General features: G+C 39.4%; 1 protein-coding gene across 1 annotated transcript in view; it reads right to left on the bottom strand.

Annotated features, from left to right (window-relative positions):
* Positions 1 to 8,629: 8,629 nt before the first annotated feature.
* The window catches only part of tm9sf2 (transmembrane 9 superfamily member 2), a 19,567-nt gene continuing 11,785 nt past the window's right edge, over positions 8,630 to 16,411 (bottom strand). Inside the window, exons 11-17 of the mRNA XM_046070559.1 lie at positions 16,280 to 16,399; positions 16,003 to 16,060; positions 15,693 to 15,852; positions 15,218 to 15,369; positions 14,035 to 14,146; positions 10,767 to 10,938; positions 8,630 to 9,136 (exon numbers count right to left, since the gene is read on the bottom strand). Coding sequence (XP_045926515.1) covers positions 9,069 to 9,136; positions 10,767 to 10,938; positions 14,035 to 14,146; positions 15,218 to 15,369; positions 15,693 to 15,852; positions 16,003 to 16,060; positions 16,280 to 16,399 — 842 coding nt within the window. The 3' untranslated portion in view covers positions 8,630 to 9,068. The remainder of the gene's footprint in view (positions 9,137 to 10,766; positions 10,939 to 14,034; positions 14,147 to 15,217; positions 15,370 to 15,692; positions 15,853 to 16,002; positions 16,061 to 16,279; positions 16,400 to 16,411) is intronic.

The raw sequence follows: 16,411 nt of genomic DNA, 5'->3' as shown, positions 1-16,411 counted from the left end.
TTGAGGAAGGGTCGCTGCAAATTAAGTTGGTCATCTAATCATTCCGTTTGCCTGCTTATGATGATTTTTGATTTCCTGCTTCTTCTTTGCTGTTTTGGGCTGCTTACCTGTCTGGTTACATTGTAACCTTGGTTCTCTGATTCAAGAGACTATCCCTCCACTGCATTACTTTTCCACATGAGTGGGGAATGAGCCCCCAGAGTAAGTCGATACGTCTTCAACACACTGACTTGCCCAAAACATGTGCTGGTGTGGAATAACTGATAGTTTGATCCAAATATGTCTCTGATTGGCCTAACAGCAGTACCAACCCCAGCCACCGCCTGTTTATTCTGGTGCCATCTTGAAAGAGATATGGATGCATCTGCTGTCGCACCTCCAGACTGCAGAGCAGCTTGTAATAATTTTTAGTAGCCACTTTGTGAGCTGCTCTGCTCAACTCTCCATGGTGGTTTCTGAAACTTTGTTTCATGATGTTAAGCTTTGCTAGGTGATGTTGATCTCTCATGACATTGAAGCCATTGTGTTGATTAGTTTGACTAATGAGTAATTTATGTTCTACACTGCAAATTATGCTCCAATCTACATTTCTGGCTGACTGCCTTCAATCCAGACAACGACTGATTTTAGCTTAAACCAGTGATTATTAAAAAGATAGATGCAACCGTTATTTTAACCCATACAATACCCAGGAAGTGAAGGTTTCCAATGTTATGAATAGTTAAGACCTTAGCATTACTAAAAACAATGTATGGGATCAATTATGTTTACAAAAACATAAAACAATGTCAGGAGGAGCTTCAGCCAAAAATATAAAAAGGGGGTAAGAACTAGTTAGGGGGAGGGCCACTATCTTCTACAGTCAAGGTGAAACAATTGGTTAACTCTCTCAGCCTCATACGGAACACCTAGGCATACAAATAACAGAAACAAAAGCAGCTCAAAAGAACTCCCCACATAGATAAGGGGGCATTGTGTTGCAGCCTGAGGGTTTGCCTGGTCTATAGAGAAGCATAAATGAGCTACGCCTGGTGCTAACTGGAACCCGATTGGACCAGCATTCTACATGTGCAATTTATCAAGATCACTTTGTGAGATCTGTTTTCACTTTTCCTGTTAATCAGTGTCAAAAAAGACACATAAAATCTACTTTGGTTCAATTATGTACAATAATAAAACTGCTTCTAATCTCAGACAAAACAATGTGTAACTTTTTCAGACAACCAACATACCAAGTTCCATCTGTGTCTGCCTTGTGATCTTCAGATTACCACAACAAGCTGTGCGTCCCTAAATAAGAGGTATATGTTCATCCTTTGTAGATAAAGCAAAGGGTGCTGATTTGATTTGAGGATAAACCCCCTGAGATGCACCATCTTGTTTGCAAGAGGGTCCTCAGACACACAAGCATGGAAATGAACAGACATTTAAACAAAAAAAATAAACATAAATAATAGTTAAGATAATAAATGAAACAACCAATCGAAATGACACAAAACAAACTCATGACAAGAAGCCATCATTCTGAGTGAGTTAGGCAAATTATTCCAGTCCTTAAAACTTAGAAATATGTCTCCAAATTTCATTAGAAATTCTAGGCACAGTAAGAAAAAGGTGTTCAGTGTGTGATCTAACTGGAACTAAATGCTGTTTTAAGTAAAAAGGATAGTTAAAGTAAATGCATTTAAAAGCAAAGACCAACCAGTTAAGTGCATCAGACATGAAACAATGATGCGTGCGATAAAGATCTCAATACAAATCTACAGATATTAATGTAAGCTGCTATTAGTGTAATCATTATAAAACCTTAATCTTGCAAAACTGCATAAGATAATAAAAGCATTTCAGTAAAGTAACATTTATTTAATCTCGGGAAAAGGCTATGCTTATTATCTTAATGTATGATCCTCAGAAGTGTTAGTGTCAGTATGGTAAATAAACTAATTACTATTTTGTAATAAAAACCAACTGCAAGAGGTCACAGGCGAGGGAGCACCAAGGATCTCTATCATCCTATTGCGCTCACAGCTAGTATCCAATCACAAGAGCACGTCAAAGCAATGAGTACTAGCCAATCACAGCACAGTAGGGTGGGAACTGACACAAACTGGGTTGGGAAAGCTAGTTTTCATCAGTGTCTTGTCTGGCTTTGGCTGCCTCTCTCGGGTCCACTTTTTTCAAGTGACAGGACAGGATTTGTTTTTCTTTCAGGGACAGGTCTGGCATGGGGTGACTTCAACAGGTTAAGTCGTTCACCAGCAACATCTGCAGGCTTGGTATTCATGCAGTATCATTGCTGTAACTGCGAACGCTCCGGCTTCCTTCAGCAAGTTCACAGCACTCATCTTCATCATCTAGGCTAAGTGGCCTAACAGCAGTGACAGGAAGGTACTTGCTTTCCCAGTATCTATCAACCATGCCCACTTGGGCTCCCAAGCACTGACCGCTTTTGGTGAGACAATTGGTGAGAGCTTTGCTTCCAATGAGCTTGGCATCATTGCAACATTGTGTCCAAATGTCCAAAGTTGGTTAATAAATGATCTAGAGGGTGTGATGGACAGAAAGACAGGGGCGGGTCAGTTTAATCACACTACGTGTATAAAAGATCTGACTGCCTGTATCAACGACTGCAGACTAACTCAAGTCTGTTGTTCAATAAAGACTTTGAAGAGCTTCGTCTGTCTCTTGCAAAGATTCTTTTGTCAATTCGTGAAAACAAGGAATTATACGACACGTACAGTCAGGACTATCCTGTTCAGCACACTTGTCACAGCCATATGATTTCTCTCTTGCCTTCCCAGGAGTGACAGACTTATTCTGACTTTTGTGTCTGTATCGACCGTAGGGGTCATTTACACTGGGGACGCTGGGGACATGTCCCCACCACTTTTTTAAAGCATAATTTGTTAAACGTTCAGAAATATAGCTTGCAGTTAGTAACAAATGAAAAGGCCTTTAAAAAGGTTTATTTGCACATTCAGATAACATGCAATGCAAATAAAACATAGAAGAAACAAATGTGCATTGTCCAAAAAAAGTAACTTAAGCTAAAAAAAAGAAGCTACTGTAAAATGACCCAAACACGAGCATGCACCAATCGGTAACTTTAACAACTCTTGATAGTATTTGTTTGGCCAAGTTTTCCGTTCTCTCCCTTTGAACATGACAAAAGAGGAGGGAATACTAAATCATGCCTACAGATGTGTTGCCTCAGCAGGGATGATATTACATGAGAAAAGTTCTGAAACAGATCTGAAAGCAGTACAGAATGTCTGAGATCTGCACTGACTTATATTCTGTTATATTTATATATTTTGAAATGTCAAGTACCACCTGAATTTTGTGTTTCCTTTTACATAAATAAATACGTTTCCACCATAAATTAGTGCAGAAACTTTCATCAGAATGCAGGAAATGAAGTGTTTAAAGATCAAAATTTCCTGCTTTTCCCCGCTCATATAGCTCGGCATTGAGGATATCTTTAAAACACTGTTGAAGGATATCTTTGTCTCGTTCTTGTGAACCTAATATCGTGTATTGTACTGTCTCGCGAGCTAAGTGTCTCTTCACACCACTAATCTGAGCCACTATGTCCCCATCACTTTTCTACACAAAGTGACGCCCTTGGTATACACTGACCTGTAATAAACGCCATTGTGGCTGAAGACACGTCTTGTTAGAAGAGGCCTTTTGTTGTCACCTGCTGCAGTATCATCTTTCATCATGACCTACTGTATATATCAACACCAAAGAGGAATATCTTCCTCAGTCTCTGTTCTAGATTCACATGAACATCATCAGATTCAGTCCACTTCTGCCACAGTCTGGAATGTTAGCACATGTTAGCAAGTCCTGACGATCTCTTCTGTTGGATCTTGCTCCAACTTGGACACCAGCAGACATTGTGCATCAGTGAAGTCCAATCCAAAAAGTGTGAAAGCGATCCTGAGTGTTTGAGCTTGTTTGCTGGAAATGGCTGCCTATGGTCTTATATAGGGGTTCAGCCATAGTTTGGCGTGGCCCTGTTGAAGAGGTCAGTATTTTGACCTTATAATCCCAGATATCCCTCATCTTTACAAAGAGAACATATCATTAGTTCTAATATCAGACTCTCTACTCCAGCCAATGATCGTGCAGCATGGACCACTAATTATAGTCTCTGAGTCAGCTGATTGGTTTGTAAGAGGAACAATGTAAAAAAGGGACAGAGAAAAATAATTCTGAAAATAGTGGGGGGAATTCTGTTAAGCTTTATTTGTTGTGCTGCTGGCAATCTTTTGTGTTGTTATCGGAAGGAATGAGTAAGTTCCAGGATTAATGTCGGTGGTCAACACTGACATTACAGATTCTGATTCAACCATCTAAATCCTCCTCTTCACTAAAGAAACATCAATACGTTACCTGATGTTTTAGTTTCTCCTCTCCAGCTAAACCATGACAGTAAAAAGAAACTTTCTTAATAAAATCTTTTATAGTGAACAAGTGAGTGAGTCCAGCTTCTAAATAATTTGCTGTGCTCATGCGGCAGAGAAAGCTCAGAAAAGGCTGTATTTCTTAAAGGGACTATATGTATTTTGTCAATAAAATCACTTATTAATAGATCACATTTTTACTGCCTTTTCTGTCAGTGGGCTGTGGCCTCACTTAGAAATGAACAACACCTGTGTTCACTGTTGCTTGGAACAGCCACTATTCTGCTTTTACATGTGAAGGTACGGGTCGGATTCTACATGTGTGCTCCCGAGCCTCTCTCAGAGTACAGCAACAACACCACAGCTAATGAAATGCAGTCAACTAACACCACAAAACAAACCGGCTCCCAGCACAACACAGACTCCAATTTAAACTCCACGTAAAGATACAAAACAACAATAAATGTTTATGTGATGAAGCCTGTCAGGCCAGACTACATTCAGATGTCGTCTGCATGATAAAAAGCTAATGTAGCTTATACTGATGTAGGGCGGTGACAGCTAGCTAACGTACGTCAGAACGGCTCTACAGTTTGCTTCGTAACGTTCAATTAAGATTTATTGTAGTTTCACGGATACTCAGGTACACAGCTTCTTCATCGTCTCAGGTGCTGTAGCTGAGTTGCTCCCAAAATTCCTGCGCCAAGTTCTTGTTAACTTTTACAGAAAATAAAAAAAGCTCTAAAATGTCTGGCTTGGTCCTTAGTTTACAACAGCTGAGTGCTGACTTAATTGTGCTTCTTTGGTTTCAAAAACAATGACTTCAGTTTTATCTTTGTTTAATTGAAGGCAATACTGGCGCATCCAATTGTTGACTTGTTAAATGCACTTGCTCAGTGCTTGTATGGGATTATAGTCCTGGTGATATGACTGTGTAAATTTTTGTGTTGTCTGCATAATTATATATTTTGTTGATTTTCATTATCTGAGCCAGACTGACTGTAACCTCTTCTTAAAAACGGGTGGTTTGATATGGGCCTATAATTGGTGATGTGTCTAGATTAGTCTTTTTTAAAGAGTGGCTTGATGACTGCAGTTTTCAGGGCCCGTAGGAAGGCACATGAGCGAAGAGATGTGTTAACAATTTGTAGAAGATCTGACGCCATGCAATTAGGAAAACCCCTGTTATCACAAGATCAAGGCAGGAGGAGGTGTTGTATTATGTCCTCCATATTGTTATGGTTGGTAGGATCAAATCGTGTCATGCTATTTCAATTGATTTTAATTGGAAGACATACAGAAGTATCCGCTGCCGTTTCACCAGACTTCAGAGCAGCTTCTTCCCTCAGACTCCTCCACTCCACCATATATTACCAAACCACTACCTTGTATAATATATATAAGTGTATACACTGTTTTTATTGTTATTCTAGTATATATGTTCTGTGTGTGAAGTGTGAAGGAAGACTTTAATTTCATTGGGACGCTCTAAATTGTAGAATGACAAATATATGAAACCTTAACCTTGAAAATAAAGTATTAACTGTTAACTATTAAAAAACTAAGATGAGTGCAGGAGGGTTATCGACATTTATATTAGTTGTGTGGCAGCAGGTGCAGCCATCGCAGACTTTTAATGACTGTGGACAGATCCTATTCCAATGTCTCAATGTTACACACTCCAGAGCCAAAACAACCACATCAAAGACATCAATTTCTTCCCAAACACCATCACTCTCATGACCATTTCAATAAGCCATGCAACACCACCTGTGCATTAATCCTGCAGTACGAAAACGTTGGCTTTAAATCAGAATCTGAGATCAGTTGTCCTTTCCTTGTCATGTCTTTTAACATTTAATCAGGATGTATTCCAAGACAATACAGGACAAAGGGAGCAGAGAGGAAAGACTGAAGAATTCAAATGAGAGAGAAAAAAATCCAATTTAATTATTAGACCAACTTGGTTAACACTGAAACACTGACAAACCATAGTTTAATACACATTATTAGCAGAATGTTTCCATGGTAACAAAAAAAGTCTACTCTACATTTTTCAGATTAGAAAAAGTTCTTTACAATAAATGTTTCAAACGCCATAAAGTTGGAAAGGTCAAGGTAAAGCCTCTGATGACATGGCCTGTTCCACCAATTTACTTTACAAACCAGGTCTACAGAAAGCTGGGAACAAGGACAAACCAACCTATTTATATAAGCTGAAAATAATAAGCAGTCAGTCAGCTGGCTGAAAAACCTCTGTCCTCACTAAAGATGCAAGTTAGTCTTCTGGTGTCCAGCTCTTACAAAAATGACTTTCACAGGTGAAGAGATGTATTTATTCCTGATTTGGCAATAACGTGGTGTGCACTGTTGGGCTGTGAGGGACGATGACTTGACCAAGTGATGAGATTTCTGGCTGTTCAATCTCCAGTTGGTATTGAGCTTCATTAACAGCTTTTGCTTTTGTTTAGTTTTTAACACTTGGTTACACACATTTCTCAATATTGTGTTCATTTTTCAAAAGCACAACTGCAGTCAGTGTGTAATTAATTTTTCACTGCTTCAACACAAAATGCACTTAATTAAAGCGACCTCTTTCAAATTTTACAAATAAACCAACTGTCACCAAATCTGTGCATTTACAGTCCATTTTGCAGGTTTACGTAATATTTGGGAAAACTAAAATTTATTACATACATAACACATCATTGTAAATTAGAATGCAATTTACTACATAAAATTCGCAAAACATTAAAATTAAAACTAAAAATTCATTTTATTCCTAGATGAATGAGGCAAGAGGGAACATAAGGTGCGAACTCAAATGTAAGTCGCTTTGGATAAAAGCATATATTTGCTTTACTTGCTTACTGGAATTACTTGTGTTTATGAAAATAAAGCTAACTGAAGCATGCTGCAGCATTTCGGATTCATGTCTGAAACATAGTGTAAGGTAGCACAACCCATGCAGGAAAGAGGTGTCTTATTGGTTTATGCAACAAAAGAAAAACAAAAAAATTAAGACAACAGTGATACATGCTGTAACACTACAGATTTTTTTTTGGTCATTGCGTTCTGAGTGAAAGATCTTGGAAACATGGTTTTCCTTGTGTTTTGGTTGCATTCGTGCATTTTTTAAATGAGCTCAGTATAGAGAAATGCATGTAACCAAAAAAAAACACTTGTTTAAAATATACAAGTCCTTAGTTTGCATCATCTGCTAGGTCATTGAGAGAAATGAAATTACTACAGGATTCCACTACTTGTGTACCACTAGCCTGGGGATAACCTAGTATTTTTGCAAGTTTTTTATTTATTAATTTTTTTTTTTAATCAGTCTTTTTAAAAAGCTGAGCCAACATGATATTCATGTTTTCTGCGCTAAATGTAAGCCTAATGGGTATTTAACTACTGCCTGCTGGTAAGATTTGTTGGCCCTAGCTGAAGAATTACAGCTCCCATGAGTCTTAAGCTAAACTAAAGACTCACACAAAGCATTTATGTGTGCTTTGTGTGATGGCATGGCACGCTGACTGGAGCATGATTAAATTTCTTGCTCTCAGCACACACTGAACACATCATGCAGACAAAATGAGTGGCTGAGAAGAAGCTCTCTCAGGAGCGAGTGTGTTAACATTGCAGCTTTTTCGGAGCGAGAACACAAGTAGTTGCTGGGAAACAGGACAAGGATGTATCCTGACAAGTTGACACATCAACATGCCCCTGGTGTGTGTTGCCCTTAATGGATCAGAGGCTAGCGCCAAAGTGAGACTGGACTTTCTGGCTTTCTGATAGATCAGAATGTAATACTTTCTCTGAAATAGGTTCATATTGCCCTGCACTGTGGAAGCGGTCAAACTATGACTCCCAAAACGTCAGACTTCATCAGTTCATCCCGGAAACTCAGAAATGAAAACTGTTCCACAATACTTTGAGAAAAGTGGGAACGACAAAGCACTCACAAGTTGTCACCTTCAAATTTTAAACAAAAGGAGCGGCTGCAGTTGGAGTAGCCTTTAGAAAGGAACAGCCATATAGACCCATTTAGACATAAACTGTGTAGAAATGTGCACGTAGACACATTTTTTAGACACAACGTGCGACTGCAGATTGCTAAAGCTTCTTCAGAGATGCGTTGCACAAAAATCACATTTAAAATAGTAACACCGGCATATTCCACACCTGTGCACACATTTAATATAACCAGTGAGAGGAAGTAGCCGTCAAGAAGCACACCCTCACAGTTTTATTTGTAGGACTATAATTTTCAACTACATCTGCAAACAGTGTGCACGGATTTTGAAACAAACCTAAAATGCATGACAGGACCGCTGACACAGTCTGTGGACAGTCCAACGCCAATAGCTCACTGCACTCTGTGAAGGTAGCATGGTATAAACTAACCTTTCTGTGTGTCACATATTGGGAAGAGGCGTGTACAGTTATGATTCATTTCATTCAGATTATATGCAGATAGATACTGTATGTACAAAATTACAACCCAGTGTACACATGCTCTCGTCGGCCGGAGGCCTCTCTGCACGAGGAGGTGAATGTTCAGGTTGTAATTCTCCGTTCAGTTTGACAGTGCTGAATGCTCCAAAGGTTGATGGGAGAACGTAACCTCATGTATAGTCCGTTGTGCTTTTGTATCCTTCAGTCCACTTTGACCACACTGTAGATCTTTGTAACAAACCAGAAACAGGCAAAGAAGCCGATAGTACCTGAGGACAGAGAAAATAGACATTTTAATTACAGCTTCACTAAATAAAGGTTTTCTTCACCCACTGCACAAAATCACCATAATATACTGTATACAGTCCCTTCTAAAAGTATTGCAACGGTGAGGGTGGTATGTCCTGAGTTGTTTAACACATCTGGATGTGAATACCAGGAAATGAAAGCTGAAATTCTGAACTCTTGTCTCGTACTCTTCTTTTGATCTTAAACCCTAATGTCTTCAGTGAACAACAAAAACAAAGAAATTTGCCTCAACGTTTCCCCCTATTTTAACCTGGGGCCAGATGCATAACACTCACAGCTAAAACTGTGTACACACAACTGTTTTATAAATCACTGTGGAACTGGATGCACGTGCACAAGACCCATTTCCACTCCCACACCTCGCAATAAATGGATGCAGAAATGCTCTTAATCATGCATTTGCATATTGAAGTGCAGTTTGGCTCTCTTGCATCAGCGAGGTTCTCCAACAGCGGTGGAGATCAGGTGTAATTATTAAACTTGAGAAAGATGAATCAACGATACATTTTATAACGCACATATTGAAACAGACTTCACAATTGAGAATAAAAAGAAAAGATCGTTAACACAGGGAAATAATGGCTCAAATGTGAATTTAAAAAATAATACAATTCATCACAATTTTTTAAATATTTATACTAAATACATAATTTACATAATTGTAATTAAACTTAAAGTTTATAAAAGGTGTCTTTGATTGAAATTGTTTTGCAAAAATTGAAAAAACTATACGACAATGAGTGAAACAAACAACTTTAACAATATTTTACTGTTTTAGATTACGTCCGTATATATTTAATCTCCTCCTTATCATATCACCTTCAGCGGCTCTAGAAAGCTGTGTGTTTGCTGGTCTGAAGGCGCACACATTCTCACTGCATGTTCTTCCTTTATAAACACCAGTTTATGTGTAGGGCACATGCATGGTTTTTGTGCGTAAACACTGTTTATACATCTGGACCCTGGAATAAGGAATTTACATCAGAGGTAAAAGTTAAAGGTGCTCAATATTTTTATATCAACAACGTCTCAGTTGATTATGTATAAAGTGAAAGGTGTCGTTTGAAGTGATGACCCCACAGAATATTATTACCAAATCTGCACTTCTCCTCAGCTTTACAGAACTTTTTAGTATTTTTGTTTTGTTTTTCAGTGAAAAGGCTCAGATAAACCCAACAGCAGAGAGAGAAACATGTGGGGAGTGCAGCATTTAGCAACTTAACAGCCAGATATTTTTTCTGTGTTGTTGATGTCAGTGAGATTTCAACAGATTGATTATTAGATGGGCAACTTTTGCTGACATGCTGCCAAATAACCTTCAGGGTGATTATATGTCACTGTTGTGTTTACAGCTTGTTGCGCTGCACCCAAGTGACCACAAAAACATCAAAACTGTTAACGTGAGTGAGATTAACGTATTTTTCTCATGGACGTTGAGAGTTTAAGTGGTGCAGGGCTACGGTTGGGGAGAACTTTCCTTTTAACCTACAAATTGCATAAGTACAATGCATGAGACAGATGACAGCCATGATGATCCAGAATGGAAAAATACATCAACCATCACCTCTCCTGACTTTTTTATATACCTACCAGTGAATAAGAAAAAGATGAGAACCATGATCATGGTGTATCCAAAGTACAAGATGGTGCTGGCCAGTCCAGTGATTTGCAGCTTCGAGAAGAAGTAATGAACGGCATAGACCAGGAAATAGACAGCAGTGAAGCCACTGGTCAGGAAGGAACGCCACTGCCAATGGTAGTCCTGTGAAGAGGAGGAACAACGCCAGAGTTGAGTTTTCAGTTTTGTAAATTTAGGCCCTCACTAAAGGGGTTAACGAGCGAGTGGCCCCTGTCATACAGAGCCTGCTTTGCAGAAACATGAATTACAGGTCAATGTTGATGAGTGAAATCAGAACTAAATCTAAATCAATTACAAACAAATACAAACATGTCAAGAGATCCTTTGGTTCAATAAAATCCAATAAAGGCCCTTTCTGATCGCAGACATCTCCTGTCTGAATCGCCTGCTCCTAGACCTAAAAGGTTGGAGCTCCTGTTGATGGCGCCTGCCGTGTTTCCTGGCTTTCCCTTTTTGTCCTACCTGTCCTGTGTGTTGCTCTGTTCTTTCTCCCTTTTGTCAACGATGGACTTGCAGCTCGTTCTATGATCCAAGCCATATCAGAGTGTCTATGGTGGATCACAGTGTTTTAAATCTATGGGTGAGTTCTCTACGGTCAACGTTGCCAGCGGCACGACGATCCCTGCAGGTCTGCAGCACCAACAAATACTGAAGGAGGAGAGTCCGTGAAACTGAGACAGCTCTGGATTTTTAGATGCATATCGATTCTGAATATTTTAAAAGGTTTTACTACTCATTTTCCGCTGTATTGATACAGAAAATGCACTTTCTCACCATCTTCTCAGTCAGTGCAGTCTTCTCGTCACTTGTCTTATTCGCTCCACTCGAGGTTGATTCGTGTTATTTTTTTCCTGCCTTTTGGTGAAGTCCCACCCTACTGTGCTGTGATTGGCTACTACTTGTCACTTGGGATTGAATGGCGGCAAAGGATACAAGCAAGCCTAAATGCAAGCGATGGTACAGAGCAGCGCTAACGAGAGGTGCTAACAAAACCAACTGAGCAAAGCGCCAGCAGGACCGACACACAGATCTCTGTAAAGAACCTGGAGAACGTCTTCCCTTCCAACATCACTGAAGTATTAAACAAGATGGCCCAGTAAACTGTTAAGATACTTGTCCTGTTGTTTGCCCAACAGATATTTGTAATTCTCATAACTAAGCTAATCCCCCTCAGAGCGATCAGACTTGAGGAAAGAGTTTCAGTTGATAATAAAATGCATTGACTAAGCTAAGATGTAAATTAACTGATGCTGTTCTGCCTAGCTTTCACAAGTTTTGTTAATATCTTTAACTCTCACTGAATATGTGTCAAGCCCTCCACACAACAGAGGACATACGCTGGACTTTGCTTTTACTCTTGGTTTGTATATACATTTTTTATTTACACAGGAGCTTTTTATTACTGATCACAACTGGATTTTAGTTGATTAGTCTTTTAATCTAGATTCCTTACCCTGCCGACCTGTTTTTAGCTCTCGCATCCTTAACCAACTTTCTGCTGCTTGATGTTGACTCTTGGTGCAGCTGCTTAGTAAACACTGCCTTTCAGCACTGGATCAAGTGGTCCCTATTAAAACTAGACCAGCTCCTTTGATCAGTTGCTCCCTGTGGGTAAATGACAATTTTCTCTCTGTCAAGCAAGACTGTCAGAGTCGAGTGCTTGTAGGAATCCACCTAATTACAAGTTCACTATTTTTATTTAAAAGAACTTGAATAGCCATGTTTCCATCTAATTGTCATGCAAATGTGAAGTGTACTTTTGAAATGTAGTAATTGCGAAATATGTGTGTTTCCATCAGCTGGTTTGACGCGAACAAACCAGGCTACGGCAAGTGTAGTTACATCAGTAGTTGACGTTACACATGGTTGTAATAAACAAGACGTATGGGTTCCAAACCAGAAAGAAAACCAGCTGCATGGAACTGATGGCCATTGATCTTAGAAAAATGGAGAGAGGTCCTCAGAAACGTGTTTCAAGCAGGCAAGTTGCAACCAACCATGTCTCCGCATGTTATGGGAATATCCGGCAAGACGCCAACAGCGGAAACAGCTGATCAGACGTGAGTTACAAGTTTGCTACGTCAGAACTAGGGCTGGACAATAAAACAATAACAATAATTATCGCGATATTTTTTTTTCTAATAATAATATAACAAATGTTCAATAAATATTCAATAAATATTTGATTTAATCCACTGAATTAGGACTTATTTTTTGCATTAAGATGTTTATTTTGGAGGAACATGGACTGAAAAAAGCTTTTACTTAATTTTACTCATGCAAATGTTTTGACAAAGATTTTATCAGTTGTTTTGAATGTTCTACCTCAGATTTGTGAAGTGATCCACTGTTTGGCATCAAGTGTTTATCCAGCCTTTAAACTCAAAAGAAATAACGATTTGATACTTATCGTGATAATTACCGATATCGAAAGATATGAAACTTTTTATTGTGATAACATTTTTGGCCATATCGTCCAGCCCCAGTCAGAACTTATTTGGCAAAAGTTTCCATCTCCAATTTAGCGCATTTACTCTTTTCAACAAAGGCAAAAGCCACCTCAAGCGAGCGTAAAAACTTTAGCGCAAAATCTAATGCGATACTTCAAAATGCGTTGATGGAAACACGGCTACTGATTTTAAATAATTGGGTTAAGGATGCCAGAACCTGACTGTTGGCACAATCCCAAACTTTTATTTTCACACATTTCATAGTGTCGTTACTCCTGCTGTTCTGATTTTTTTCAAGTGAGGAGGGCAACACCTGACTTTCATTCTTTGTTGGTAAGATTAGCGACATCAGATTAAACACCTTCCCCTCACGTTCTCCCCCATCTCCTCTCAGCCAAATTTACCTGAATTTTTTCTCCTGCCTCCAGCCTCACTCCAACATCTTGCAAAATGTATGAAAACTTCCTCTAGCCCTCTTGACATCTTACCAGCATCTCTGTATAAATATGTCTGGTTGTGTCCCTGCTTATTTCAAACAAACTGTTATTCAACCACTTCTCAAAAAAATCGAACCCTGACCCTTCTCTACCCCACAATCAGCAGCGACGGTACTTTTATGTTTAAAACTTGTCAACATAATAGATAAGGAATATTGGGAGAAAACAGCTGCTGTTAACAACTTTGATGCAACAATGTCAGTATTAATATCATCCCTGAAGCATAAAGATGATAATGTTAAAGGTCTTGCATTGATCTGTGTGCTGTTTACCTCAGCACATAGGTGGAAGTAGCAGAGCAGGATGGTGGCCTCAGAGCAGGTGATGACCAGGATAATGAAGACCAGGAAAAGGAAGCCAAACATGTAGTACATCTGGTGGGACCTGGATGACAGGAAGAGACATGTCTGAGCCTTACAGACGAGACTACAGTAGTTTGGTCAGTCTGCCACCATGTTTGGTAAATGTAGACTCATTTAACATGTTGATAATCTCTAGTTCTGCCAAATTAATTTATTTAATTCATTCATTTATTTGGGGTTTTCACAAAATAAGAGAATTGTGCTTCTTTTTATATCTGGCTAGTTTTAATACTGGTGAATGTGTTTCAGCTTTAAGAGGTTCTAAGAGATTGTGAGTCGCATCACTAAAGACTTCCCACAGCTCTGACTGAACAGGGCTGACCTTAAAAGTTCAGTCTTTAAGTTTTAGTGGCATCTAGTGGTGAGGGGCGTGAATTGCAGCCAGTTGCTCACGGCGTATTCATGCACTCATCGGACATTTCCTGATTTGTTTAGTTGTTCTTCCGACTTCAGTGTGCGTTCATGTGCTCTTGAGTAAGAGTGTGGGATCAATATGGACGCTATTACAGTGATGTGTTGGATTAGTATTATCAGAGCATCTAAACAACACGCAGACATGTAGTTCACTCTACATGGACAGCAAACTAACCATTATAACCATATACCAAATTACATGTTTGGAAAATATGCACATGCAATACATGATTTTGCACAAATCAAAGTTCTGTATACTATTTGTTGCCCTGTGTACACTTTATTTCTCTTCTTTTTTTAAGGAGGAAAAAAAGGTTCTGATTATTCCGACACAACATGAATGCACCGCCTCACCCCTCCCTTTCAGAGCAAGCAGTAGAAGCTACAATGGTCGACACTCTGACAGCTCTTGTGCTAAATAATCCGTGTGGTCCTCCATTTGTCCACATTTATCTTCTTTTCATACCTCTAATAAACCAGTTGACTACTACTACTACCATTATTTCTTATTCTCCTTCGTATGTATTCAACATAGTGACGAAACGCACTCTGTAGAGCAGTTTGTCCGTTTGGGCTACTGTAGAAACATGGCGGCGCAACATGCCAACTTCCATGTAAGGTGTTGTATGTAGATAGAAATGGCTCATTCTAAGGTAATAAGCTTTTTATACATTCTCACCAGATGGAGTTTAGTATGAAGAACAGCTGAATAAAAATACATCCAAAAGGCAAAATTCCACCCATGATGATCCCAGGGAAAGGCCTTGTGTAGAATGACTGCTCTGGGATTTGACGAGGAATCTGATTCGTCCGCACTGGGTGCTCAATCCCCTTAAATGAGAGAGAGAGAGAGCGCGAGAAAAAATACAGCATTGAAGAATTGTTAAAAAATGACACATGTACTTTTTTAATGTGAATTGCAGTGTAGCGTCTTTACATTCTTGGTTATTTCCGTTAATTGGTGGACTATGGACCCAACAAATCAATTAGTATTGCTGTAGTGTTATTTTATTATTTGAGCACTTACTGTACTTGACTGATGACATTGTGACAGCAGCACACTCTTTCTGCAAACCACCACTGGCATGAAATGTATACCAACAAATACAGAATGTATTACGTATGAATTGATGTAAATTTTGTTATTTACTTACTGCCTTCTTGAAGCCAAAGTATGCTCCTATAAAGGTCAGTGGCACTGAGATACAGAACCAAAGGGCCAATATGGCTACCAGGGTCCCAAATGGCATGGCTGCTGAAGACCCTTCGCCCCACAGGATCAAGTTCATCACAAAGAAATCTGCAAATACCACCCTGAGCAGAGACAGAGAGGATGTTAGATGAAGAAGTAAATGATTGACAGAGTGGGATCAAGTGGTCGTATTTTTGTCATGCAGTAAGCGTCTACCATGGTGTTGTGTATGTTACTATGTCTGGTGTTTGAGCCAGCGCTAACAGTCTTACCCAGGGCAGAGGAAGGCTGTCAGCAGAACGTTGGTCTTCCACTTCTCTCCTCCGAAAGCTGATAATTAACCAAAGACAAAGAAGGATTTTCAGTTCTCATTTACTGCTGATAGTCCACAGCCACAAAAGCGCTGCAGTGTTTATTAGCAGTATGATTGATATTATTATATGAATGAGACTTTGTGTTCTTTGTGTCCAAGTAAACAGTACGTAAAGCCTACCTGAATTTGTTCACCCAATTCCAACAAAAAAAACCACCGGTTTATTTCTCACTTACATTTGTAGAGGCGAGCAGCCACATATCCAGCAGGGGTTCCCAGAAGGACCCAGAGAACAACAGCACAAGTCATCAGAGCCCCACGGTTTGCCGGAGAGAGGAACCCAAGACAGGCAAAGACTGGAGGGGGGG

This window comes from Micropterus dolomieu, linkage group LG15 (assembly GCF_021292245.1).
Source record: "Micropterus dolomieu isolate WLL.071019.BEF.003 ecotype Adirondacks linkage group LG15, ASM2129224v1, whole genome shotgun sequence".
Lineage (NCBI taxonomy): Eukaryota > Metazoa > Chordata > Actinopteri > Centrarchiformes > Centrarchidae > Micropterus > Micropterus dolomieu.
Note: the sequence above shows the minus strand (reverse complement) of the source record. Positions and strands in the feature narration are given on the sequence as shown.